We start from the raw sequence: 26,437 nt of genomic DNA, 5'->3' as shown, positions 1-26,437 counted from the left end.
CCTTTCCCCTTCCCTTTCCATTTCCCCTTCCCTTTCCATTTCCCCTTCCCTTTCCCTTTCCCCTTCCCTTTCCATTTCCCCTTCCCTTTCCATTTCCCCTTCCCTTTCCATTTCCCCTTCCCTTTCCCTTCCTCTTCCCTTTCCCCTTCCCCTTCCCTTTCCCCTTCCTCTTCCTCTTCCTCTTCCTCTTCCCCTTCCCTTTCCTCTTTCCCCTTCTCTTCCCCTTCCCTTTCCCCTTTCCTCTTCCCCTTTCCTCTTCCCCTTCCCTTTCCTCTTCCCTTTTCCCTTCCCTTTCCCCTTCCCTTTCCCCTTCCCTTTCCATTTCCCCTTCCATTTCCCCTTCCCTTTCCCTTTCCCCTTCCCTTTCCCTTTCCCCTTCTCTTTCCATTTCCCCTTCCCTTTCCATTTCCCCTTCCCTTTCCATTTCCCCTTCCCTTTCCATTTCCCCTTCCCTTTCCATTTCCCCTTCCCTTTCCATTTCCCCTTCCCTTTCCCCTTCCTCTTCCTCTTCCCCTTCCCTTTCCTCTTTCCCCTTCCTTTTCCTCTTCCCCTTCCCTTTCCCCTTTCCTCTTCCCCTTCCCTTTCCCTTTCCCCTTCCCTTTCCCCTTCCCTTTCCCTTCCCCTCCCCTTTCCTCTTCCCCTCCCCTCTTCCCCTCCCCTTTCCTCTTCCCTTTCCCCTTCCCTTTCCCCTTCCCCTTCCCTTTCTCCTTTCCTTTCCAAAAAAAAAATAAAGAAAATCCAACCCAAACAAAGTATTTCCATATCTAATGCTAATAGTTTGTGTCCAAACAGGCAAAAAGCCAAACCTCACCTTCTGTGACGACTTCTAAACCAAATGACACTGGAAAAGTAGCTGCAGCTCCGGCGGACCAGGATCCACGAGCACGCTCCACAGAGACAGCAAAGGTTTGTAGAGCAGCGATCCGGTTGTGTTATTGATGTTACGCAGGTGTTAGCAGGCTGCGTCAAGGCAGATTCTTGTGCTGGCTGTGGTGAGTGAGCACAGGCCCACAGAAATCAACATGTGTTTGAAGGTGTGTGTGACAAACCTCCTCGTGCTGCTCTAAAATCCAGGACTTAGGAAATTCACACTTTGCCCCATAATTAACATCCTGAACACACCTCCTCCGGCCAACCCCTGTTAATGCGCAAGCAGATAGAGCTGCCCAGGTCATCCCAGGATCGTTTGGTGGTCCTGACGTGCATCCACCTCTGCTGCCCCCTCCGTACATCTGTTCTCTCTGTTGGTTGAGCGGCTGTGCTGTGGGGTCCATGGCGTGTTTGCCATCACCGTGCTGGCTCCAGACGCACAGGTCACCACGTTACGGGTGTCTGTTTGCAGCAGGGCAGCCCCTACACCCTGACTGCGAGACGGGAAAAAAACCAGAAAGGTGGGGGAAACAGCTGGGGAGGGGTCATTTCGAATTTGGAGCAGAAGTGTAGGGTCAGGATTGAGATATTTTGATCTGGGTGACACACCTGAAGGGCTCCTGCCTCAACACCAGAACCCACTTCTCTGCAGTAAATGATGCAGAAGTCTGCGTTCGTGTTGCTGTTGCTCCAGCACCCAGCCCCCTGGAGGAGTTTTCACCCTGCCTGTTTGAGCAGCGGTTGCTGCTGGTGTTAGAGGTGCATTGAGAGCTATCAGGTGCAAACAGACGCTTTCAAAGGGGACGTTGAAGGGGCCTAATAGTCCTTCTACACTGCACCTTTCTTTCGCTGGCAAAGTTAAAATAAAGGAGGTACTTAAAGTTACCTGCTTTTCTCACAAAATCACGCCACAAACAGAGTGTGTCTGTCTAGTGTTGCAGGTAGACAGCAGCTCACTCTGCCCAAGCATCTGAATGTTGCACAGGCCAGCTGCTGAGTCCGAAAGATAAGCGCAGCCTCACAGCTGAACATTTTAAGCTGGGCTTAGTATCATGCAGGCAGCAGCCACTCAACTTCCAGAGCGCCCAGGCAGGACACAGAGCCAGCTTATCTTTTCTTATTCAAAGTGTAGGTGAAGAGGAACAATAGATACGCATGCCTGAGTACAACATCGCCGTTTTGCTTTGGTTTGTCTCCAGAATGTCTAGCACGGGGCAGTATAATAATGATTCTTCTCGTGTTTCTCCAGCCCGTGTCTGAGAAGACGTCCACGGCGGCTGGTGCAGGCGCAGCGGGGCCGAGCGCGGCCGCTGCAGCTGATAAATCAAGCGCTGAGGTTGGTGAACGCGGTCCAGACAAATCCCTCCCATGTGGAGACGTCTCAGAGCGTGTTCCTCTCTCTGAAACACGTCCCAGAAAACGCAAACTGGTGACCGCTGAAGTGTTGCTGTGTACCAGTTATGCATGGTGGTGAAGAGCTATCTGAAAGAAAATGTAGCAAACTACTGCTGTGTCGCTTGTGTTTGGCAAATAGGACTTTTTAAAATCACTTCTTCCACAACTAGCATAAAATTGGTTACTCCTTGTCTTCAGTTGTGTTTGTAGATGTGTGCGTGTATGTCAGGTGGTATATAAATACACACGATCTTATTAGTGGCTGTGGGGAACGGACTTAAGAACGGTTCTCACTGAAAAAACTGGCAAGTGCAGGACTTAATTTAACTTTTGGTTTCATTTTGAGGAGTTTTCTACACATTCAGAGGATAATTCAGCTTTTTTTTTTCCTTTGTACAGCATGATAACTTCTATAATGATGGTCTTTTCTTTAGGCTGGTATGGATGAGTCGGCACTAGATAGCCTCATAGATACCCTCGGTGGGCCCGAAGAACATGTGCCTCCTAGTCCTGTTTACACCGGCCCGGAAGTTACGGTATTTCACGTATTTTCATGTTTTACAACACTGGTCTCTGAAATATGTCTGTAGTTGCTCACTGCTACATTGACCCAGTAATTCTCACTTTGCTAAAAGGAAAAACAGAGTTTACAGGGTTGCATTGTGGTGTTGTTTTCAGTAATACAGAAACGATACAGTTATGTTTGTATTGCACTAGAAGACAGTAAAGTACCAACAAAGGGAGCTTGTTGCTCTTTGAACCAGCTTCCAAGCACGGATTTACCAAGGGCAGGGGTGGGGTAAAAGAGAACGTAAACAACCTGGGAGATTTCATTTCTTCTTGAGTAAAACATGGGGAAGAATACATACTTCTGAGTCAGAATGGGAGGGTAACATAAGAAGGTTTAAGACTACAAGATCAATGGCTCAGTGCGGTGGTCAGCTGTGATAAAAAGTTTTGAATTCGTAAATATTTAAAATATTTAAAATTCAGTCTAAGTACAGCAACATATCCTATGGTCTGAGGCACTGAAGTGGTTTCTGTTAGCGCAGAGGAATCTGTCAGTGCAGGTGCAGGGGTTTGCTGAACCGCACGGGACACGCGTGCGTGACACGAGGGTCCGAAAGACACCGAACAGTCACGCTCAGGACGGCCCCCTGACCTACCCAACCTGGCGTTTGCTTCCCAGAGCATCCCCACACATAGCTCTGCGTTAGACATTTGTCTCAGTTAAAAAGAGTACAAAAACAGTAATGCGTGTGCTCTTTCCACAGGAAGGCTTCTCTTCAGAATACTTGGAAGAACTGGGCAAACGGGAAGGCAGTCTCCCTCCGGAGTACGTCAAATTGTTGAAGGTCAGTGAGTCAAAACCAGAAATTCTTGGCGTGTGTTTTCTTTCGTATTGTGTGGCTTTGCTTCCCATTTACCACAAGACTAATTCTCATTCTAGAGCAAAGGAGATGGCAAAGATGGAGTCCCTCCGAAAGTGGACGACCAAGGCGAGGTAAGACTGGGTTTCTTTATACTGGAAGGTGGAAATAATCCAATTATCATTGAATTCCTAGAAAAAAAATTCAATGTTGCCTGTCTTCAAAATCCCAGGAAGTGGGAGAGGGCTGTAGGGTGCCAGACAGCGTAAATGCTGATAAAACAAAATAGCATTTGGCACAGATGTTTGTAAGTAGGAATTTTCAGGACACTGGCTGAAGATGAAACAAGTCAAATAAACGCTTATAGAGATATTTGGGATTTTAATGACAAAGGGAAGAAATGGTAGCTGTGCATGTAGGAATCTGTGATGTCTTTAGCAAACATGACTTGAATTTCTGTACTTAGCAAGGTAATTCTTTAAGCCAGCTTAATTTTACTGTTTATAAGTTTAACATACAAACATAAAAGCCTATATGAAAAATGAATCGACCAGTGAGGGCAAATATCTTTGTTTTCTCTGCAACAGCAACATGTGCTCCTGTGCTTGTGTGAGTAAGCATGGAGCACACAGATCTTTAAGCTGGGTTTGACAGCACTGACATTTTAACTTCAGTGATCGTAACGTAGTCTGCAATTCCTTCTCAGAAACCAATGACGGATGATGAGCTTGCAGAGGCACTGTCATCCGACTTCACCTCCAGTGCTGCTCCGGCTGAAGAGAAGCCAAGTCCAACAGAGGTATTGATATTTTTTGTGCCGTTACGTGCCTTCATTGCAGTGAAATATTGCCATTATTATAATAATATTTCACTTTGAAATGATCTTGACAATTCTTCCCTCCTTTTTATTTTTGCAAATTTGCATGTAACTTCCTATGTCTTGTAGAAGCCCGGTAAAGAAGGAGAAATCGTGCAGGCGCAAGCAGCAAGTTCGGTCAAGACATCTGCTCCTCCTAAGGAGGAGAAAACAAAATCACAGGAGGTATGCGTACTCATTCTTTACTGGTTAACTTGTAATTAGAATCTACAAGCACACACCATATTTTGTGTGTATGTGATCCTGTAAAGATGCTCATCGTCCTCATTTTCAGTTGTAAATCCTGTTTGTCATAGAAAGCGCAGGAGTAATAGGAATTGCTGTTGTTCAGACGCTGCCTTAAAGATCCGGCCTTAATGGGTCGGATGATTCGCCTTCTGGATCCTCTGCAGAGTGACTGTAGTTCTTCTGACGAGGGGCAGTAGAGAAATGTATGTTTTCTTAGCTATGAGAGGTGTCTTTAAAACTCAGGTATAACATAATTTCTCCTGGTTTACAAACCGTTCTTTTTTGCTATATAGAAAGTGTCACCTTACAGTTCCTGTGTTTGCCATTTCAAAGCGTATGAAAACCTTGGGGTTTTTCTTTGTTTCTTTTTCCTCTCATCTCTCCTTAAGAGGAGATATGGTTTGATTACACCGTGCTATTCTTATCACGTAATTTGCCATATCCTGCAATTTGATGTTAATGAGATTAGGTAAAGCCAAGCAGGAATTACCAGTCTGGCGCTGGATTTTTGCTTCATATAGAGCATAAAAGATGTGTAAGGTAAAACCTGTGTCACTTAAAAGAAATAACAGAATTATTTGCGTATTTCCTTAAATGCAGGATATCGAAGATGATGCAATGGAAGCTCTGATTGATACTCTTGGTGCACCCGAACCTGAGCCTGAAGACCCCACCCCTGTCGTAGAGGTGTCTGAGGTATAACCTTGCTCCTTTTTACAGCAGCTTTTGGACTCTCCCTTGGAATCCCGAGTCCTCCTCGTTAGATCCTGTACAAGTGTGTAAAATAAAAGCAGTGCAAGGCCTAAGGAATGTCTGAGTCTGTGTGGTTAAGAAGGGAAGATATCCCGGGTGTATACAGATAGAATAGAAGATGGTCTGGAAAATCAAAAGCATTTTATTTGGCTGTAAGCATACACACATGCACTTCTCCCCGTGCTGGTGCTCTGGTTTATTTCCCCAAGCACTGGGTTCAACTTATAGCAAGCTTTTGTTTTGCATGTGTTTGCTGTTGCATTTTTAATTAACTTTCGGGGGTTTTCATGCATGTACCTATTTTTCTATCAGACCTCATTATGTTTTGTATTTGGGTCTTTTGACATTTCTCCCAAGACCTTTGTTTTTCTTCAATGGTCAGATTTTTAGAGTAGCCCTGTGTTTGCATGTTAAACTTTGACTTTTTAGTTGAGTTTTGCGAACTCTGCCTATAACCCTACCAATATCAGTTATTTTCCCCTGTTTTCACCTACAGCTCAGAGCAGACAAAGGACAGGGAAATAGCAGAAAGTCATTGCTGCCGAGAGACGATGCTGGAGCTCAATTTTGGCAGAAAGCACCACATTGTGTTGCAGATTCAGTCAGTCTGGGCCTTCAGATAGCTTAGTGGATGCATTGCTTCAAGAAGGGGGTCCAGAGAATTAAAGGCTGTGTTTCGGTAGGAGTGATGGAAGAAGATACAGGATTACAGCTTGTAGAATCAAAGTGATGAAATCCAAGGAAACCTGAGCATTTTGTACAACCCATACATTCTTGAAGTACCTGACTGGATGTCACGGCTCGGAATAGTGTCTGAAGGTTTTTAGAATTTAAAATAACGTAGCCGTATTCACATATAGCGTTAATTCTTAAGACACAATGATTTTATGACAGAAATTTGATAGGAATAAATTGAGGACTTTTAATATCTGGATATATGGAATAATTTTATGTCTTCTCACAGCAGGCTGAAGAATCTTGATAGAGAAGTTGCGTGTACTTTGAGGTGTTTATTTAAATTTCCCTAACTGATTGGGTTTTGTTCTTTCTTTTTAAGGCAAAAGCTAAAGAGAAAAAAGAAGAGAAGGCTGGAGAACGTGATGACACGATACCTCCAGAGTACAGGTTAACACCAGAGCTGGTGAGCTTTTCATATCTCAACTGCTTTGTAAATAGTGAACTGCGTCTGACAATTCATTTCGTCACAGAGAGGGAAAGAACATACAGAAAACAAGCAAAACGAATATTTAATTGTTGGCTTTCTGCGGTTGGTGATAACTGTGTCTTCCCAGCCGCTCATTCCTTCTCCGAGAGTGGGGTTACTGGTTTCTGGTACCAAACCTCTCTGCTGTGAAATCCATCCCTTTAGGAAGCGCTCTCGGGTACCGATCCGTGACGCAGCCTTGAGAACGCTGGTTTAAAATGGTATGAAAGGTAACTTGTTTCTTCAGGCTGTCGCGTCAAGTGGTGGGAGATTTGTTCAAGGCTGAGCAGTAACACAACAACAATACAGCTGAAATGTGTTTTCCATACAGTTCAGAATTGAAAATACCTGCGGTGGTTATTGGTGTAACTCATGCTAACGAGGCTGCTATATAAACTGACCTTGCTGGAGCTCAGTGTTAACGTCCTATTTTGAAAGGAGCAGTTTCATGCCGGTTTAGATATTTCAGGGCCATGGGATTTAACCCCCTGTCTGTTCACGTGCAAAAGTTTGGGTTTTGCACTCAAAACGTGTTTTACTGCTGATGAATTTCCGCTGGTTTACTATGCAATTAATTCCTGCTGCGTGTTGATACTGATAGGAATGAACTCTCTTTGGTCACTTGGCCCATTTTTGTTGTGATTTGCTTTTTTTATCCACTTTATCCTGGCCATGTAAGAGTTCCCCCTATTTAGGGGGATTCCTGTTACTGTGTCACTGATTTCACCTTGTGTGTATCATTCATTTTACATTATTTTGCTGGTGCTTATGAAGCATGGCACGTATTGTAACAACAGAAAAATGTCAATAATGTTTAATTTTTTTTAGGATAAAGATGGAAAACCGATATTGCCCAAGCCTGAAGAAAAACCTAAGGTTAGAAAACTGTCACTATTGCAGGAGTGTGAACGGACGCCCTGTTTTCTCCTCTCTGTCGCCACTTCTCCCTGTGCCGTTTGTGAGTCTGTTGGTGTGTTTGTGCGTTTACTTCCTTGCACAAAACCTGCTGATCAGGTGGAAGTTCGGTTGAATTTCGCTGGCCATGAGTGAAGAGCTCATCACAACAGAACAGTTCAGAGATCACTGAAGTAGGAGAGGGTTTCAGGAATGGCTCCTGACACAAAGAAAAGCAGTTGGGGAGTTGCTGTGAGGTGTTCAGGTGAGTCTGTTGGAGCTGGTGAAGGACAGAGAGGCGAGGCAGGAAAACCTTTTGTTTTCTGGACATGTCATGGGTCACCAAATATAAAGGAACACGACTGGGAAGAAGGCAAAAGGTGCTGTGGACATTTTCCTAATCACAAAGAACAGCTTGGACTTGCAGAAAGTATCCATCATGGCCTAGAAAGCGCACGATGGATTGAAAAGATTGAAAGTTAGAAAGGTTAGCTGAAAATGCACAGAAAGAAGGCAAAAATTAAGAAAAGCAAAGGAGCTGTGCACTGAAGAAACTGAGAAGCTCTTTATGACTTGAAGAAGGCAATAGCTTTGAGCAGGATGTGTTCACCAGCGTTCCTATGGTAACATCAGTGATTTAGATCTGTGGAACCAAAACCAGCAAAGCACAGAAGTTGTGTCAATAGGTGAAAAAGCCTCGGTCACTCACAGTTCGTCCCTGATCCCTGGTGAATGCAAAGTTCTTCTTCCTTTGTGGTTCCAACTCAGGCTTCTGTTACTTGGGGCCTCCATTCTGCATGCCCTTAATTACATGCAGTGTCATTACTCTTGTGGAAAACACTGTTATTACCTAAAAGCTTTTTCTGATTTAGTGAGAGAATTCAGTCGTTACAAAAAGTGGGGCCTTATGTGGGACGTTATATAAAGACTTAGGGGCACGATCAACAAAGGAAGGCAAGTAGGAGGGAAAATAGGAGACTCTCCTTTAGAAAATGTAATTTTACGTGTTACAAATTTGACAAAATGAGCCCTAATCAATTAAGTTACGTGTAGCGAGTGAATCGCAATCACTGCAGGCAAAGATTTAAACGTTTAGGGGTAAGCAGTAGCTCAGAGTGTTCCAGGGGCATTGATGGTAGATCGGAGTCTGTAGATCACGTAGTGCTGGCTCACGTAGCACCAGCCGGTTGTGACAGACCGCGCAGCCGGGAGCCACAGCTGCGGCCTGTTCACCTCTGCCCGTGCGCGGTGCAAACCGCGGTGTCAGCGGTCGGTGGGAGCCTCTGGGTGAACCCCGCTTCTGCTGGGGAAATAACACTGAAAGGGGAGAATCATCATCTGATGGCGCTGCTTTCCGCTACCCACGTGTAATTTATACTTGAAATATTATAGCAACATGATGCTGTTATAGTAAATACTATCCAGTAAGTATTAGCGTTGTTTTTTTCTAATTTAGAGGCTGCGTTTTGCTGTTCAGTAGCTCTGTAAACAGTATTGAACGTGATGTTCTGTACATTATATTGACTTTTGATAACAAAGCAACTGACTCATTCTGAAAAGTAGTTTTCTTAGTTTTTTGCGCTGCGAAATTCACGCTGTTCTGTCGCCGGTGAATGTGAGTGGTTACTTCGGTGTAGGATGCAAAAGTTTTCCTGCTTTCTGAGTAGTTGAGATAGAATTCGTGATAAAATAAATCAAAAGCGGGCAGTGAGTCACCTGTACCGCTGTCGAGGGTTAGGATTGCGGGGTGACAATCAGACCCTGGCAGATGTGTTGTCAACCTCCTCCCCCCCAACTTCCCCCTTTCCCCGCCCCCCCCTCTCCCCCTTCCCACTCAGGACAGGCGATCGGGAGGGAAAGAAGGACAGAGGGGAGAGAGATGGAAAAGTTAAAGATGTTTTACTAATGCTACCAATAAAAATAGAGAAAATAATACAAAATATACAAAACCAATCTGGAAAGTCCCGGCAACTGCAGAGCCGGCACCCAAAGTCCTGGACTGGACTCTGCAGCAACCGGAGCTGGATTCAGTCTGTCACTGGCCTCAGTTCGCAGGGACGACTTAAAAGGTCCTCTCCTAATGTCGGCCATAAGCAGAAGGAAAAAAGGAAAGGGGCGAGATCCTCATGATCTCCCACTTTAATATGAAGTATTCACGTGAATGGGATGTTATACACAGTTGGTCGGTTTCTTGGTCCCCGGTTTCTCGTTGCCCCTCTCGCGAGATGTCCATCCATGCTTATCAATAACCTCACATTCCATTGCTAGGTTTACCGAAACATGGATCTGGTTCTCCAGGAAAATGCAGGTGATATGGAGCTTTAGCTGACAGGCAAAATTCACTGAAAGAGAAACTTGTTTTTAACAAAACCAGAACAACCACATAATGTCTGTTTTGCAGCCTTTGAGCGAATCCGATCTCGTCGATGAGTTTTCGAAAGACTTTTCCCGCGCCGCGCAGCCTGCGGAGCAGCCCAAACCATCACAGCCCCGCGCCACGTCCAAGGTGCATCTTCCTGGTTCACCAAACACGCTGACACTGGTGGGAAATTGGGAAATTACGTATTAGAGAGCAGTGTAGGGGAAAGGGACCTGGGGGTCCTGGTGGACAGCAGGGTGACCATGAGCCAGCACTGGGCCCTTAGTCCTCAATTGAGGGGCTCCTACCTTCAAATTTAGACTTTCCTTTCTTGTTTCATACTGTATTTAAAAAAGAAAAGCCATTTAACGGGTGTGCTTTGGGTTTGTGAGCACATTCAGTAAAACACAGCGTGCATGTTCTGTTTCAGAAGCCTTCGGATCCCGCGCCTGCAGGAGCCGCCAAGGACGAGGCCGTCCCTCGCGCCGCGGCCTGCACGGTGCAGTCTGCGGCCCCGCCAGCGCTGCCCGCGGTCAGTAGTCCTGGCAGGGGGTGAAGCGGGGTTCCCTTTATGCGGTGGTGCAGTGTGTGGTCACGACACCTGTTCCTCACCCACAGAGGCAACACACGGAGGCCGAGCGCTTTCCAAACCATCGAGTAAAGCACAGACTGAACAGGGAAGGTCAATGGCCTTCGTCACCGAGGAAGTCAGACTGGTCTGCTCTAGCTCTTAGTGCTCTGGAAGGCACGCTGTCTGTAAACTTGATAGGTGCTGCAGGGAAAAGCAAATTCTACCATCAAAATTATTATTGTCCTACTGAACATTCCAGAAGAGTGCAGTAATCGCTCACATTCTTGCATCTCTTCTCAGAATATACGTGCGTCTATTAAAAAACAACACAAAACAAACCCCCTGCCCTGTAGAACATTTTAGCTGTAAGTCTTCGGAAGGGAAAAGCCAGTTCACAGAACAACCCTGTGAAAGTCTCCTTATGCCATGAACTTGGCAGATGCCAAGTGCCTGCAGACCCTGAGGGAGAGAAGCATCACAATTTTTAAGTTTACTTCTCTAATTTTTACCTGGAGTATTGCATGGCTGGCATTGGCAGTGTATGAACGGGAGTCGAGGGTTTGGATTGCGGGGTGACAATAAAACTGTGGCAGATGTATTGTTAACCCCCTCTCCCCCTTCCCACTCAGGACAGGCGATCGGGAGGGAAAGAAGGACAGAGAGAAGAGAGATGGAAACATTAAAAATGTTTTACTAGTGCTACTGATAAAATAGAGAAAATAATACAAAATATACAAAACCAATCTTGAAAGTCCCAGCAACTGCAGAGCCGGCACCCAAAGTCCTGGACTGGACTCTGCAGCAACCGGAGCTGGATTCAGTCTGTCACTGGCCTCAGTTCGCAGGGGCGACTCACAAGGTCCTCTCCTAATGTCACCATAAAAAAAAGGGACGAGGTCCTTGTGATCTCCCCCTTTTATATGAGGTATTCACGTGAATGGGATGTTATACTCCGTTGGTCAGTTTTTGGTCACCTGTTTCTCGTTGCCCCTCTCGCGAGATGTCCATCCATGCTGATCAATGACCTCACATTCCATTGCTGTGTTCACCAAAACACGTGTCTGGTTCTCCAGAAAAAAGCAGCTCATATGAAGCTTTGGCTGACAGGTGAATTCACTGAAAGAGAAACTTGTTTTTAGCAAAACCAGGACAACAGTTTTCTTGAGCTGCAGCTGAGCTGCAGACTCAGAGCCGTTCTGTTCTTGCTGTCCCGATGCCCTCGCAGGTTGGTCGCGTGGCAGACGAAGCGCTGGAAGCCTTGTCCAGCAGCCTGGGAAAGAGAGAGCCTGATCCGGATGAAAACAAACCCGCTGTGGACAAGGTCAAGGTAGAGAAACAGCCAGACCTCAAAAAGTAGACTTTTGATACCATTATCTTCATTGTGACTCTATTTCATCAGTCTAGGAAAGACTTAGAGATAATACTTTTACTTCTTTTAAAAACAAACTTTACTTGTGAAACCAGTTGTGTTCCGCTTAGGAAGCACCAGTGGGGTTTCAGCACAGAGAGTACATTTCCCTAATCATTCTGCCTATTACCGTACAGTTCCCTCACCTTCTAAAATCCACATTTGCTCAGTGTCTCACCGCTGAACCAAGGCTGAATTAACACGCACAGCAGGGGCGGTGAACAGTGTGGTCCTTTTGCAAAAGGAACCGAATTTATCCTGACTTGTTTAAATTAGGAACGATAGGTAAAACTTTGGGTTTTTTTCCCCTGATATTGTTATTTTAGCAGGGAGCCTCAAGTAAGTCATTGAAAAATGTGTATTCTGTCGTCTTCCAACAACCCTTGTGATTTCCATGAGACTTTTATCTGGTAGTTGGATTGAGAGATTAATTTGAGTCAGTACACTGAAAACCTCAAATACTTGCTTATGTGCATGTCTGTTTTGTTGGTTTTATTAATATTATTTTTATTTTACCTTCATAGGAGAAAAACAAACAGGAAGAACACAGAAAACTAGGCGAAGATGAAGAAACAATTCCTCCAGAGTACAGATTAACAGAAGCAAAAGTAATTTATTTAATATGCTGTTTTAGCCATACTTTCCTCTCATTCCTCAGAATAGACGGATGAAACTGCAACTCCATTTCATTTTGAAATACTGATGTTTACTTCAACCATTTTTATAGTATATGAAAGTTCTACTTTGTAGTTCCTGCATAGCTGGCATCGATCGTTAGAATGGCATAGGCACAGCAATTGTTTAGATGCCTGTACCTACACGTCGTTAGTTTTGACTGGTGTTAGTGCACTGAAGTCTTTCATTAGCTTTTTGTGTTTTAGCACTTACTACATTGTGAGTGGTCAAAGCTGTTAAAAAACCCGCAATGCTGCAAGTTACCATTTTTACAAACATCGCTACGACTCATTTAAGATAAACGGGTTGCTCAGCACAGCCAGGGCTGGCACAGCACCCCCACAGCTCCCGGTGCGGAAGGACAACGGCCCCTCTGGACTGTGCGTCCAGAGCTTGGGGTTTATTTATTAATGGTGCTATTGCCGCGGAAGTTGGAACACAAATAGGGAAGCTCAGAATCCCGCACACTGTGTTGCTTTTCAGCACTCAGATGTTTTTAACTTACAGGACCTGGATTTTTTAGATGACACGTGGATGCTAGAGGTTACTGGTTGGGTCATTTTTGTGTAACACTGTCTGTCGGTCAGCAAATGCTCTCAGAGCACTTGTCTTGCGTGGTCATTTGTGGACTGCTTGGTTTAACACAATGGGATTTTTCTTTTATAGGATAAAGATGGAAAACCACTCGTACCAAAACCAGAAGAAAAGTCCCAGGTAAAAAAATGAATATCCAGACAAATGTCTTATTCATGAGTTACTTACCCAAATGTCAGTAAGGTTCCCCGGTCTTCAGTTTAATAATGGAGACAGATTGTTGTTACCTGTTTGGTTTTTAATAGATGAAAAGGACTAGAAGCGTCTTTTTTGTTGTTTTTCATGGTAGCCCATGAGTGAAGATGATCTTCTAGAGGGTTTGACAGCAGGGTTTTCCTCTTCGCCGTTGCCATCTGCACCATTACCTACACCAACTGTAATAAAGGTCAGTAGATTTGATTTCTGGAAATCTGGTTTATTTTCAAATTGTTTCAATAATCTTGATATTTTATTTGTTTTCCCCCGCAAATTTTCTTAAATTAATTAATGAAAATCGCAAAATAGTTTATGCAATAAATTAATGGGAGAGCAGTTAAATGAAACAGTATTCCCTGAAAATAAAACAAACCGTTTCAGAACAAATATAAGGCCTTGGTAGTTATTCTTAAAATATTCTTTAAGTTTCACTGGTTGTTTGCAGCTACCCTTACCTACAGTCATGCTGAGTAAATCTATAGCTAAATGCAAAGTGAAATGCGTTCGCGAGGTTATTTGAACCTGACGGTGTTTCCCTAGTCCCGTGTCAGCAGTGACCCCGTGTCTTGTTCCAGAGCACCGAGCGGGGCGGAGCGCCCGCGGGCTCCTCGGGTGCCATCTCCGCTGCCACCGTTTCCTCGCTGCGATCCGCGGCTCCTCCAGCGCCCGCCTCGGTAAGCGACCCCTATCTCGAGCTAAATGTGGACTATTGAAGAGAGAAGGGACCACGATCTGCCCAGTTTTACTAATGCAGACTGTTGAGAAGTTAAATAACTTATTGTCGCTCTGGGTATTGGGAGGAAAGAGAGAAAGTGTGAATTTCTGGGCACTTTACGTTTAACTGAGTGCAAAGGCTGGTCTACCTGTTCTTTTTTTAGCTGAAACACACCTTTCTGTTCCTCGTTAGGTAATTAAAATAGTAATAGTGTGGTCATTGGCGCAGTGGCCAAGTCGTCTGTTAAGCCTATAAACAGAGGAGTTCAGGTTAACAGAGGGACAGGCAGCACCTGCTTTAGTGCCAGCGCGGCTCCCTGGTGCGTGTGTTAATTAATTAATAGTTGTGATGTGTCCTCCCTCCTTCTCCTGTTGTAGTCTGTGCGGTGGGAGCTCCCTCTGGTGTTCCCAGCCTGATTGCAAAGGGTACAAAGCTCATCCCACCAGGGTTTTAATTGGGTTTAAGGGCTTTTTTTTCTAACCAGTGTTTTAATAAAACCGGTGTGAATTAGCAAAAGACCATACAAACTGTGAAGATAAATTGTTAGCAAGCTCTCATTCAGATTAAGACTTCCTTAGCAGCTGATATGCAGTGATCACGATGTTTGCAAAATGAATGGCCATTACCTAAAAACACTCTTTTTGAAGAACTCTTCTTGTTAGATCAGGTAGGCTTATGTGTCACAAAAGAAAGCCATTAAATAAATTCCATAACCCCTTCCTGAAATTGTGTTTCTTGTAGGTCTTAATTATTCTATAGTTTTTTCCGCTGGCTTTTGCAATTCCAGTGTAATTGCAGAGGGAGAACTGATGGTTCATTGTTCACTGAAACTGACAGTTCATTAGTCAGCATTTATATTAGTTTATTTTTACAGCAAATTTGCACTCACGGATGTGTTTATCCTTCATTAGGGAGGAAAAGAGATGGACGAAGCCTTGGATCTCCTGTCCGATTCCCTGGGACAGAGGGAACCTGACCCTGACGAGAACAAACCCATTGTGGATAAAGTGAAGGTAACAGAAGTCACTCTGAAACTTCTGCAGTCTGGGTGAAAATGAAAGAAAAAGAGAAAAAAACCCCAAAACAGATACTTGCCTTACTTCTTATGGATATTTTTTTGAATCACATAGTGCAATACTTCTTACACACTCATAAAAGTACATGGCAAGTGATTTTCAGATGTAGGAGTAAGGTTACTAGAAAGAAGCAGCATGCTGTTAAGTTGTCCTGCCCGTAGGCATGTCAGCCCCTTTGCTTAGATGTTTTTGCCTCTGAGCATGCACTCCGCTCTTCAACCAGCTGGACTGCTTGTGGTTGTGTGAAAATGTTGAATTAGTTCCTATACTTTAGCCGTTTGGAGGTAAGTGTTGAAATGTTACAGAAAATTTGCAATACTTTGATTTCAATACCTCTCTCTCGTCGTCATTACTTTAATTATTTTTCAGGTATCTTCTCTGTCATCTGTTTCTAAAATTAATTTTGTGGCCTTTTTGTTAAACTTTGACTTTTTTAACCCCACAGGTACCAAGTTCTTCAACAGACATGTTCATTTAATCAATCTCATTTTTTTTACTTAATACTTACAGCTTGTTTTTCCTTCATTCAGTCTTTCTTTATATAACTGTGTAAAGACATTTCGGATAATAAGAAAACTGGATACATTTCTTTATAGTAGTAACAGTAAATTGTAGACTGAAGTATTTAAGGTGAAGGACTTTACGGGGGAAAAAACAAACAAAAACACAAAACAAACAAAACAAAAAAGGAAAAACCACCACCATAAGCCACTCATGAATAAGTTTGGGCTGGAGTCGAGAAGGAGATTTCACAGCTGAGACATTGCAATACATCAGTTTTGTGTCAAAGCTGCAGTGTGGAAGTACGAAATGACTTCTTTTGGCCATATTGCTGAAAAGCAGAACTGAAAGTTGATAAAATTTCAGGTTTTTATGCTGGTGTACTGCCGTGTATATATATGTCCAACTTATTAAATGCTCTTCTTGACAACTAGCAATTTTTGAAACCTTCAGGCATGAAACACTTTCAACAGTGAAATGAATAAATGAGTTTTCTCTGATATTTTTGAAATCTTAAATTCACAAAAGGCATCTGCCATGAGTTTAATGAGCACTGTGACTTACTGTTTGCTAATATTTCTAACAAAATCATTAAAGCTGCTCAAAACCTGGATGCTTTCAGGAAAAGGCGAAGTCTGAACACAGAGACAAACTCGGAGAAAGAGAGGAGACGATCCCTCCCGACTACCGAAAGCTGCTGGAGTCGGGGGAGCAGGTACGGGAGGGCTTTGTTCCTTTGTATTGAGGCAGAAATTGTGCACGTGAGCGGTCTGTCCTCTTTGGAGCTATGGGGAGAACGGGGAATAAGTGAGTGTGTGTTCTAGATCTATGTATTAGGGTCAAACATGTGCATATCCTATACTTAGCGTAGCTTTGTATATCCTTGCATGCATTTAATTGAAAAAGAAAATATTGTGGGTATTTTTTTCCTTTTCTTAAATTGGACAATCTAAACAAATAAATCACATTGAACCACCCAGCAGCTGTTAACATCCCAGAGATTTAACAGTATAAATTCCAGTTACACAGTGGTTTAGGTGCTCCAGAAAACCAGTGTCTCCCTGTAAAGAGCTTGGCTCTGTGGTCTGCTGTTGAACAGGAGAACCCTCCAGACCGTGGCAATAGTGGGGCTATAGTGTCCCCATGTGGCCTGGGGACAAAGCGAACATGGGGAGATCAGCTCAGTGTTTTCCCTGCGCGCTGTGGTTTGATCTTCTCTGCATGAGGCTGTTTCTCCAGTAGACTGTGACGGCACAAAGATGATGTCGCAGATGTAGTCGGAGTAACAGAGCATGAAAACACATCATGAACTGACTTTTGAGTAAATAGCGTGAGAAATAAAGAAATCGTTTCAGAATGGTTCAGCTTTTTTGGTAATCTGTAAACTCCTGATGTCATACGTGCGTACATGTATCTCACAACTATTCGACCATTTCAAAATGACAATGTAATCTTTCTTCTTCCCAAGGGTAAACCAGAAAAGCCAACAGCAAAGGATGATGCGAAACACAAAGAAGAAAAGGTGACATTTACCATATTTTTGCTCTTTGTTTGTTTCATACTGCTCTGATCTTTTATTGGAAGTACCTTTACTGTAGGCTCAAGGCGTGATTCATTGTGAATTCTCATAAATGCTATTGAATGCAGTAGGTAATGGTGGCAGTGTGGACAGTAAAACTTCTGTGCAGAGTAACTCTGCACAATAAATACAGTTTTTATGCACAACTGCACTGTGAATGTTCATCTTGGAAACCTCAAGCAGACATCTCTGCCTTTACATACACATAGAGCCCAAGTGTGTTTTCTTTTAAGAAAGTGATAATTAAAGCAGACATAAATTCCAGACACATTAATGTGACACTGGGAAGTATTGCATGTTGTGTGACTTCAGAATTAAAATCATTGCAGAAGCCTGCGGATGACTCTGCAGCTATCGATGCCCTGTCTGGTGACTTCGATACTTCAGCGAAGGCTCCTGCCGCACCAAAGCACTCAAAGGTAGGACATTTTCTGCTAATAACTTGCAAAAAATAACAGGTTTTTGCTGCTCTGTGAAGATTCCTCACTTTTATTTGCAGCAGCTACCCTTTGGAAGACGCTCTCCAGGTGTCGTGGTTGTCTTACTCTGCCACAGTGTGAGTCTGAGGTGTCTTGCTGTGCGCTGAGTATTTGGAAGAAGGAGGGTCTGTGGTATTTAGGGAGTTCTGGAGAGGTAAAACAGTGAGTGGAGCAGGAACTGTGGTAACGGTTTGTTAACAGATCTGAGTATCCAAAACATGCAGAGAGGCAGAGAAATCTTTGTTCCGTGGTTGCCATGTGCTGCCTGGCCGTAGTTGTAGGCTGGAGGTGAGGAACAGTTCCAGGGGGTTTGCAGGGAGAAATGCTAGGAGTAGGAATTTCAGGTGTCTTAGGGAAAATAGTAGAACTGGCAAGAAAGATGGAGAAGGAATGGATCGGAGAGGTCTTGTGATGAGAAATGGAGCGTTTGTTTGTCATTAAATCATCTTAAATGCAGCTGGCAAACACCTGTCAGACTTTTCCCAGCAAAGTGCTGCACATGCAAAGCCGTATGAAACGAATTAAGCAGCGGAAGGTGCTAAATCTGAAGGTCATTAACATGGGGATGGTACTAATTGTCGTCTATGTGTTGTGTTCTACCCTGTGCCCTGGTGTTATCCCAAAACAGGGGTCTTTACCCAGTGTGCATACAAATGAGCCTAATTTAGCACACAGAGACGAGATGTTGTTTATTACAGAGCTGCACAGGTCTGGATGCTGGAACAGAGCGGGCACAACAGCAGGAACAGTGAAAGGCAACATGTACAAAACCTTATCCCTGTGTTCATACCCTAAAGAGCCAATTGGTTTCACATTTGCATATTGCATTACATAATCCTTTATCATATAATGAGCAACGTTCAGCTAAAGGACACTTTATCCAGCAGTCCTGAGATGTGTTTAAGCAGGACTCAGCTAATTGTGCGGCTTCAGAATGTGTGAAGCTGCAAGGTCAGTGCTGTCTGTAGTTGTGATCGGGAGTTCTGCAAGGCACTCTGGTCTTTGTTATGTGAGCAGACCGACCTAAAACTGAAATTATTTGTATATCTTAGGTTACCAATTGCAGACAGGATTCATTCTTTTAAGTGATGACAACCAGTTTACAAGGTATTTGGTCTTTGACCAAACCAATATACTTAGCAGTAAAACATTAAGTCACTTGGACAGACAGAGGTGTGGAAGCATAACCCGTTCCTGAGCAAAATTGTGCATTATCTTCCTGAAGCTTATACAAAGAGCAAATTATAAGTTTGTCCATATGTAAAACGTCTCGAGGAACTCTGCCAGGGGCCCTGGCAAAGGATCAGACTGTTCATGTTTAACTGGTCTGTGTGGTTATGGACTTCGGAGCTAAATCTTCTGCTGCAGATTTATTGCTTTGTAGTAAATACAAAATCTGCCTATATATACCAGATTTTTTTGTGCTTTATGGTGTTAAACTAAGCTGCATATCCTGCCTTGCTGCGATTCCGTCCGTGCGTCCTGCACCGAGCGCTGTCCCTCCGGACCAGCCGCATCTGAAATACCGCAGGTGCCGAAGCAGGAGCCATCAATCCTCTGTTCTGTTTGTAACTGTAATTATTCTTTTCTTTGGAGTGTAGGACAAAAGCGGAAAGGAAACCGTCACCACAAAACCAACCCCGAAGGACAAAGGAAAACCCAAGGACCCTAAAACGGTAGGGATATTATTTTATAACGTGGACAGTCTGGTTGCCATACACTGTGAACATGGAAGACGGGCAGCTGGACTTCGGGTTCATATTGCGTGGAAATTACTTTGGGGAGAATTTTACATCAATAGGTTGAACTCAATCAATTTTTGTAAGCGTGTACATAAGAGCACCTGTCTGTTTCAAGGCAAAATTTAAATAAATGGGCTAATGCGGAGGGGGCTGGGCTCCCAGGCTCCTCACTCGCTCTGTTTACTGGTGGAAGTGTCGGTTCCCGTGTGGATGGCTGCCTGGGATCCCATCTCTGTCTGCTCTTGGCAGTGTCAAATAACAGCTTTCTGAAAGCAGTTAGAATGTACTCCTTCAACCACACACCCTTTTATTGGGTTATCGTAATTTATCTTCTAAAAAGGAATTAAAACCTACATGTTGTCGAGTATTGATAAGGATATGGCTGAAAACATTGTGGCAGAACTAGTTCAGCCAGAAGCAGCAGGACTTTCACTGTTAATGCGTTGATAGGTTCTGTTATACTTCTGCCAAGTCACCATTCGCTGTAACCAATATTCCAACAAGTACTTTTAGTAAAACTCACAACTGAGTTGGACCCCGGAGGTGATTGTCTGTCATTCACTTCACATAACCGCGCAGAACTAACCCAGAGTTAACTCACACCTGGTCTCATCTGTTGAGCCAGGGCGCGTGTCGCGTCTGGAGTTCACTCATCCCTCATCCGTCTGTTGGGACGGGACACATGGATTTGTAAATAAGTATGCAGAGTGAATTTGATGGGAAAAAAGGCAGTTTTTTCCTATATTTAAAAAGAAAAAAAGAAAAGTTGCTGGGCTTTTGTCATCCAGTAATTCACAAAATGTACTGGGGAAAGGGTGAAACCTCCCATCGCGCGGTTCTCTCGCAGGACACGTGCGGGCAGAGCGCTGAATCGGGTGGTAACATCTGGTCCGGGAATTTCGTGTGTCACGTTTCAATGATGGGATTTTCCCTCATTATGAAATTGCGACACAGGCCCCCAGTGTAACAGCAGAACTGCCTTACAGCCTCAGTGTAACACTGGGGGAGCTCCTGAACTGCCCTTCACGGGGACGTACTTGTTAATGTTCGAGTTGTGCTGGATCACAAGAAGGATGTTGAGGAATGGGATGTGGAGAGGGCACCACAGCCCCCGACCCGAAACAAAGCGATGGTGGGAAAGTGAAAATATATACGCAACAGAAGTTACACATACTGCTGCTGAACTTCCATTATTTCAAGTGCAGATCGTATTTATGTCTGAACTGTGGCTTCCGATGCGTGTCTCACGGCGTTGTTTCTGATTTTAGCTTGGCTCACCGTTTCTTACCGTCTCCCGTTTCTCCTTAGGGAAGGGGACAGTCCTCCGGCAGCAAATCTGAGAAGCAGAAAACGAGCTAAACATTGAACGTTATTAGGTGAGATTTCTTCTCTGTTCTCCGAGCTACCACAAAGACAATTAATGAGTTGTTGTTAGAGCTGAGTTTTGTTGACAGTCTTAACTAAACCAAGACGTGGTTAGAGGTGCTGTTAGACACAACACCTGGAGTGACTGTGAACTTCACTGTAGTGAATCCTGGGCCTTACTTTTTTTTCAACAGACTTTTCCGCACTATTAGTACAGAATTACTGTGTGTAGCTAAATTCCTTTAGGTTCATGTAACTGAGGATTCCAAAGCATGACACACAGCTTCCCTGGTAAGCTGTTCTGCTGGGTAATGAAGACCAAAACCAACAACCGGTTGTTTCTGTCTTTAGGACAGTGAGCATATCTCATTGTTTCTGCACCGGGCTGGTTTTAGAGCAGACACTGGCAGCCCTGCAGCTGAGCTGGCTCCTGCCGTAGGTTGTTCTGCTCTCGGCTCCCCTGACACAACCGTGACCTGTTCACGCACGTGTCCCACTGACACGTGTGCTGCTCCGTGCATGGCGTCCCCACATCCACCAGACCGCGAACCCTGGGGCTGTTCTGGGCCCCTCATCATCAGAAGGACATTGAGGCACCAGAGAGAGTGCAGAGGGAATGGAGCTGGTGAGGGGCTGGAGCACAAGTGTGGTGGAGCACTGAGGGACCTGGGGGTTCACTGGAGAACAGGAGCTGAGGGGAGACCTTCTGATCTCTGAACTGCCTGAAAGGAGCTTGGAGCCAGGGGGGTCGGGCTCTGCTCCCCAGGAACAAGCGCCAGGAGCAGAGGAAACGGCCTCAAGTTGCCCAGGGGAGGTTGAGGTTGGATGTGGGAACAATTCCTTCCCCAAAGGGCTGTGGGGCATTGGAACAGGCTGCCCAGGGCAGTGCTGGAGTCACCAGCCCTGGAGGGCTGGACAGACGGACATGAGGTTCTCAGGACATGGGGCAGTGCTAGGGGTGGGTTATGGTTGGACTCGATGATCTTGAGGGGCTTTTCCAACTGAAACCATTCTGTGATGATTACATGTTTAGCATCATCGTCCATAATTAGTGTCTTCCATCACCGTTAATGTTCAGCACTGTGATGCCCCAGGCTGGAAGGTCCCAGGTGTGCTGGGGACAGACGAGGGTGGCTCTGTCACCAGCTCTGTCCCCCAACACCACACCCGCGGGTGTCCCGCTCCCGACGCTGTTCCAACACCAAACCCGCGGGTGTCCCGCTCCCGACGCTGTTCCAACACCAAACCCGCGGGTGTCCCGCTCCCGACGCTGTTCCAGCACCAAACCCGCGGGTGTCCCGCTCCCGACGCTGTTCCAACACCACACCCGCGGGTGTCCCGCTCCCGACGCTGTTCCAACACCAAACCCGCGGGTGTCCCGCTCCCGACGCTGTTCCAACACCACACCCGCGGGTGTCCCGCTCCCGACGCTGTTCCAGCACCAAACCCGCGGGTGTCCCACTCCCGACGCTGTTCCAACACCACACCCGCGGGTGTCCCGCTCCCGACGCTGTTCCAACACCACACCCGCGGGTGTCCCGCTCCCGACGCTGTTCCAACACCACACCCGCGGGTGTCCCGCTCCCGACGCTGTTCCAACACCAAACCCGCGGGTGTCCCGCTCCCGACGCTGTTCCAACACCACACCCGCGGGTGTCCCGCTCCCGACGCTGTTCCAACACCACACCCGCGGGTGTCCCGCTCCCGACGCTGTTCCAACACCAAACCCGCGGGTGTCCCGCTCCCGACGCTGTTCCAACACCACACCCGCGGGTGTCCCGCTCCCGACGCTGTTCCAACACCACACCCGCGGGTGTCCCGCTCCCGACGCTGTTCCAACACCAAACCCGCGGGTGTCCCACTCCCGACGCTGTTCCAACACCAAACCCGCGGGTGTCCCACTCCCGACGCTGTTCCAACACCACACCCGCGGGTGTCCCGCTCCCGACGCTGTTCCAACACCAAACCCGCGGGTGTCCCGCTCCCGACGCTGTTCCAACACCACACCCGCGGGTGTCCCACTCCCGACGCTGTTCCAACACCACACCCGCGGGTGTCCCACTCCCGACGCTGTTCCAACCTGAAGAGAACAAGCACTGTAACTGTTTTTCTTTGTCTTTCCCCCAGGATCTTGGCGCATCATGTAAAACGTCTTCTTTCTGTTGGTGGATCATGATTTCTGAAGAACAAAAGCTGATGGTTATTCTGGGTGGTTTTTGTACAGTGATACTTGTGGGACTCTTTTCATATTTTCTTTTTTCCTGGTAGTAGATTAAGGTTATTTTTTTTGTTATACTCCTATACTTTGACTTTTTTTTGTAATTTTCTTCAGTTTTCAGAGAGAAAGAATGCTTTATATTTGCGAGAAATATATTTCATAAATGAATAGCAATGCCAAAAAAAGGAAAATACCTGCGGACTTTTGCACATAATCTTCACATAGTGCCTGTAGACCTCTGAAGAACTTGTACGTGCTCGCATTTTCAATGTTGCAGCAAATGCCTTAAGTATTGTGGAATGTAAGGAGCTTTGGTGGCCGTCAGCCTGGCCGAGCGGCCTTTCCTCAACCCAGGACCTGGTGGGAAACCTGTGGGTAGATAAAGAGCGATAAACTGGGGATTAACCGCTTCGACGAGCGCGTCTAGAAATGAAACAGGTGTCTCGGATGCTGCCTTAGCTGTAGTTAAAACAGAAGCACCAGAGAAGGATTTAGGTTGCTTTGTTTTTTTATTTCCATTCGTATCTGTACTGTTGTATCATAATTTTGAGGAGTGTCCTTGACTGAACAAAGTACAATCCTGGTGTAACAGTGACGCCGTCACCCTCACAGGAGGGAGATGGAGGAGGAGCCTTCGCAGAGATCAAAGGGAAGTTCAGGTCGACAGGTGCACTTTTTTCACTGTCTAATTTTGCACTGTTTCTACTCGTTTCTGCCCCGGGCGCTGCAGGGGGGGTGCAGGAGCCGCTGCTGCCAGAGCGAAGTCACACGCGCCCACGGGGCTCCGTCTGTCTGCAGAGCGGCCTTACACTCATTGCACCCTTGTGTTCACACACGGTACCCGTGCTTACACTCATTGCACCCGTGTGTTCACACATGGTACCCGTGCTTACACTCATTGCACCCGTGTGTTCACACACGGTACCCGTGCTTACACTCACCACACCTGTGCTTTTCACACACGGTACCCGTGCTTACACTCATTGCACCCGTGTGTTCACACACGGTACCCGTGCTTACACTCATTGCACCCGTGTGTTCACACACGGTACCCGTGCTTACACTCACCACACCTGTGCTTTTCACACGGTACCTGTGCTTACACTTATGGTACCCGTGCTTTCACACTTCACACCCGTGCTTCCACACACAGTAGCTGTGCTTTCACACATCGTGCCTGTGCTTTGCTTTCACACATCGTACCCATGCTTTTCACACATTACACCCATCCTTCCACTCATCGCACCCGTGCTTTCACACAGCGCATGTGTGCTTTTCACACATGGCACCTGTGCTTTTCACACATGGTGCACGTGCTTATCACAAATTACACCCATGCTTTTCACACGTGGTGCCCGTGCTTTTCACACATCACGCCTGTGCTTTTCACACATTGCACGTGCGCTTTTCACACATGGTACCTGTGCTTTTCACACATGGTACCCGTGCTTTCCACACCTGGCACATGTTCTTTCCACGCCTCGCACACCCGCTCCGCCTCGCCGTTGTTCACATGCAGCCCGCACCGCCTGTAGAACCAGAGCCGCACTGTAGAACCAGAGCCGCACTGCAGAACCAGAGCCGCACTGCAGAACCAAAGCCGCACTGCAGAACCAGAGCCGCACTGTAGAACCAAAGCCGCACTGCAGAACCAGAGCCGCACTGTAGAACCAGAGCCGCACTGCAGAACCAGAGCCGCACTGTAGAACCAAAGCCGCACTGTAGAACCAAAGCCGCTCTGTAGAACCAAAGCCGCTCTGTAGAACCAAAGCCGCACTGTAGAACCAGAGCCGCACTGTAGAACCAGAGCCGCACTGCAGAACCAAAGCCGCTCTGTAGAACCAAAGCCGCACTGCAGAACCAGAGCCGCACTGTAGAACCAAAGCCGCTCTGTAGAACCAGAGCCGCACTGTAGAACCAGAGCCGCACTGTAGAACCAAAGCCGCTCTGTAGAACCAAAGCCGCACTGCAGAACCAGAGCCGCACTGTAGAACCAAAGCCGCTCTGTAGAACCAAAGCCGCACTGCAGAACCAGAGCCGCACTGTAGAACCAGAGCCGCACTGTAGAACCAAAGCCGCTCTGTAGAACCAAAGCCGCACTGCAGAACCAGAGCTGCACTGTAGAACCAGAGCCGCACTGCAGAACCAAAGCCGCACTGCAGAACCAGGGCCGCACTGTAGAACCAGAGCCGCACTGCAGAACCAAAGCCGCACTGTAGAACCAGAGCCCCTGCAGCACCGCAGGGACAGCCCGGAGATGTAATTGGGGATATTTAGACTTCCGACTGTCCTTCGCAGTCTGTACCGAGAACCTGTGTCACACTAATAAAGGTTTTAAGAATGCATGACGATGTTCTTTTCATTTATTACTGCTGATACCTGGCTATTGTAAGACAAAAGGAACCCTAGAAATTGCTAAAGCAAAAACCCAGACATTGATGCATTAAAACTAAGTATGTGATTAAAAAGTCCCTGTGCGGTGCCCGTCGGTGACGCTTCGCGAAGGCCTTGCAACCTCATCGAGATCCTGCCGCCGTACATTTCCCCTTCTAAAGCTGTATCGCCATTGACCAGGACCGGATTTAATGTGGGCTCCACGGTGCAGGGAAGCAGCTTAAACATTGCCTTAAGCACAAGAGATTTGAGAAATGAGGCGATTACTTTGCTCGAAAATTCCCGTTGGATTCTTTTGCTGAATGTACGATGTACAGAGGAGAGGCAGCGGCAGCGCGTCCGCCCCTTGCAGCAGCCGCAGACCCGTGTGTTGCTCTGCTCACCCGGACGCTTCTGTCCCAGTGAACAACACACAAAATGTTCGTTAGTGTCGCTCCATACGGCTCAATCGGTGAAATTTAGTGTGGGATTAACGACACCTCAACTCCCATGTTGTGGAGCTCCCTTCGCTCTGCTGAGACAGCCACAGGGCAGCTGGACACAGGTTAATTGATGCTTTCTCAATTAAAAAATGATTAGAAAGGGAGGGTGAGGGCAAGGGGGGTCCCTGCTGTACCAGGAATAACAGGGAATTTTCCCCAGAGTTGAGAAACTGAGGACAAAGCAGAAAACAGTAACGCAAATTACTGCTCACAACAGCAAAATGATGTGCAAAGAAGAGACAAATTCTCTATCTGGAATCATGTGAACAATTTGTTGATGTTGTTAAATTGCATTTTCAGCTCTGAACAGTTTAAAGCAATAACCAGCAATGCAGGAGCAGCAGAAGATGCACCGGCCGGCGAGCTCAGGGCACAAAACGCCCCGTGTGAGATGGACGAAAGCAAACGGTGTTTCCTGTACCGCGGCCGCTTTCCCCTCGGCAGCGGCACCAACAGCGTCGCTGAGCCCGCGCGGTTGTTCCCCCCGGGCAGT

At 46.1% G+C, this 26,437-nt stretch overlaps 1 protein-coding gene across 6 annotated transcripts in view; it reads left to right on the top strand.

The window, feature by feature from the left end:
* The window catches only part of CAST (calpastatin), a 63,757-nt gene extending 38,344 nt beyond the window's left edge, over nucleotides 1-25,413 (top strand). For 4 of the 6 annotated variants that reach the window (XM_065860327.2, XM_065860324.2, XM_071802649.1 and 1 more), the window contains 24 exons: nucleotides 793-906; nucleotides 2,120-2,206; nucleotides 2,700-2,801; nucleotides 3,540-3,620; nucleotides 3,716-3,769; nucleotides 4,342-4,434; nucleotides 4,582-4,677; nucleotides 5,341-5,436; nucleotides 6,551-6,634; nucleotides 7,526-7,573; nucleotides 9,993-10,097; nucleotides 10,381-10,482; nucleotides 11,747-11,848; nucleotides 12,454-12,537; nucleotides 13,271-13,318; nucleotides 13,488-13,583; nucleotides 13,969-14,067; nucleotides 15,020-15,121; nucleotides 16,308-16,400; nucleotides 17,154-17,207; nucleotides 17,594-17,683; nucleotides 19,340-19,419; nucleotides 20,794-20,861; nucleotides 22,978-25,413. In XM_065860327.2, the coding sequence (XP_065716399.1) occupies nucleotides 793-906; nucleotides 2,120-2,206; nucleotides 2,700-2,801; nucleotides 3,540-3,620; nucleotides 3,716-3,769; nucleotides 4,342-4,434; nucleotides 4,582-4,677; nucleotides 5,341-5,436; nucleotides 6,551-6,634; nucleotides 7,526-7,573; nucleotides 9,993-10,097; nucleotides 10,381-10,482; nucleotides 11,747-11,848; nucleotides 12,454-12,537; nucleotides 13,271-13,318; nucleotides 13,488-13,583; nucleotides 13,969-14,067; nucleotides 15,020-15,121; nucleotides 16,308-16,400; nucleotides 17,154-17,207; nucleotides 17,594-17,683; nucleotides 19,340-19,419; nucleotides 20,794-20,851 (1,968 nt within the window). In that variant the 3' untranslated portion in view covers nucleotides 20,852-20,861; nucleotides 22,978-25,413. The remainder of the gene's footprint in view (nucleotides 1-792; nucleotides 907-2,119; nucleotides 2,207-2,699; nucleotides 2,802-3,539; nucleotides 3,621-3,715; nucleotides 3,770-4,341; nucleotides 4,435-4,581; nucleotides 4,678-5,340; nucleotides 5,437-6,550; nucleotides 6,635-7,525; nucleotides 7,574-9,992; nucleotides 10,098-10,380; nucleotides 10,483-11,746; nucleotides 11,849-12,453; nucleotides 12,538-13,270; nucleotides 13,319-13,487; nucleotides 13,584-13,968; nucleotides 14,068-15,019; nucleotides 15,122-16,307; nucleotides 16,401-17,153; nucleotides 17,208-17,593; nucleotides 17,684-19,339; nucleotides 19,420-20,793; nucleotides 20,862-22,977) is intronic. The other 2 variants (XM_065860325.2, XM_065860328.2) reach the window with 2 other exon arrangements.
* The last annotated feature ends 1,024 nt before the right edge of the window (nucleotides 25,414-26,437 follow it).

Source organism: Patagioenas fasciata, chromosome Z, assembly GCF_037038585.1.
Source record: "Patagioenas fasciata isolate bPatFas1 chromosome Z, bPatFas1.hap1, whole genome shotgun sequence".
Taxonomy (NCBI): domain Eukaryota; kingdom Metazoa; phylum Chordata; class Aves; order Columbiformes; family Columbidae; genus Patagioenas; species Patagioenas fasciata.
This window is presented reverse-complemented; position numbering and strand designations above follow the sequence as displayed.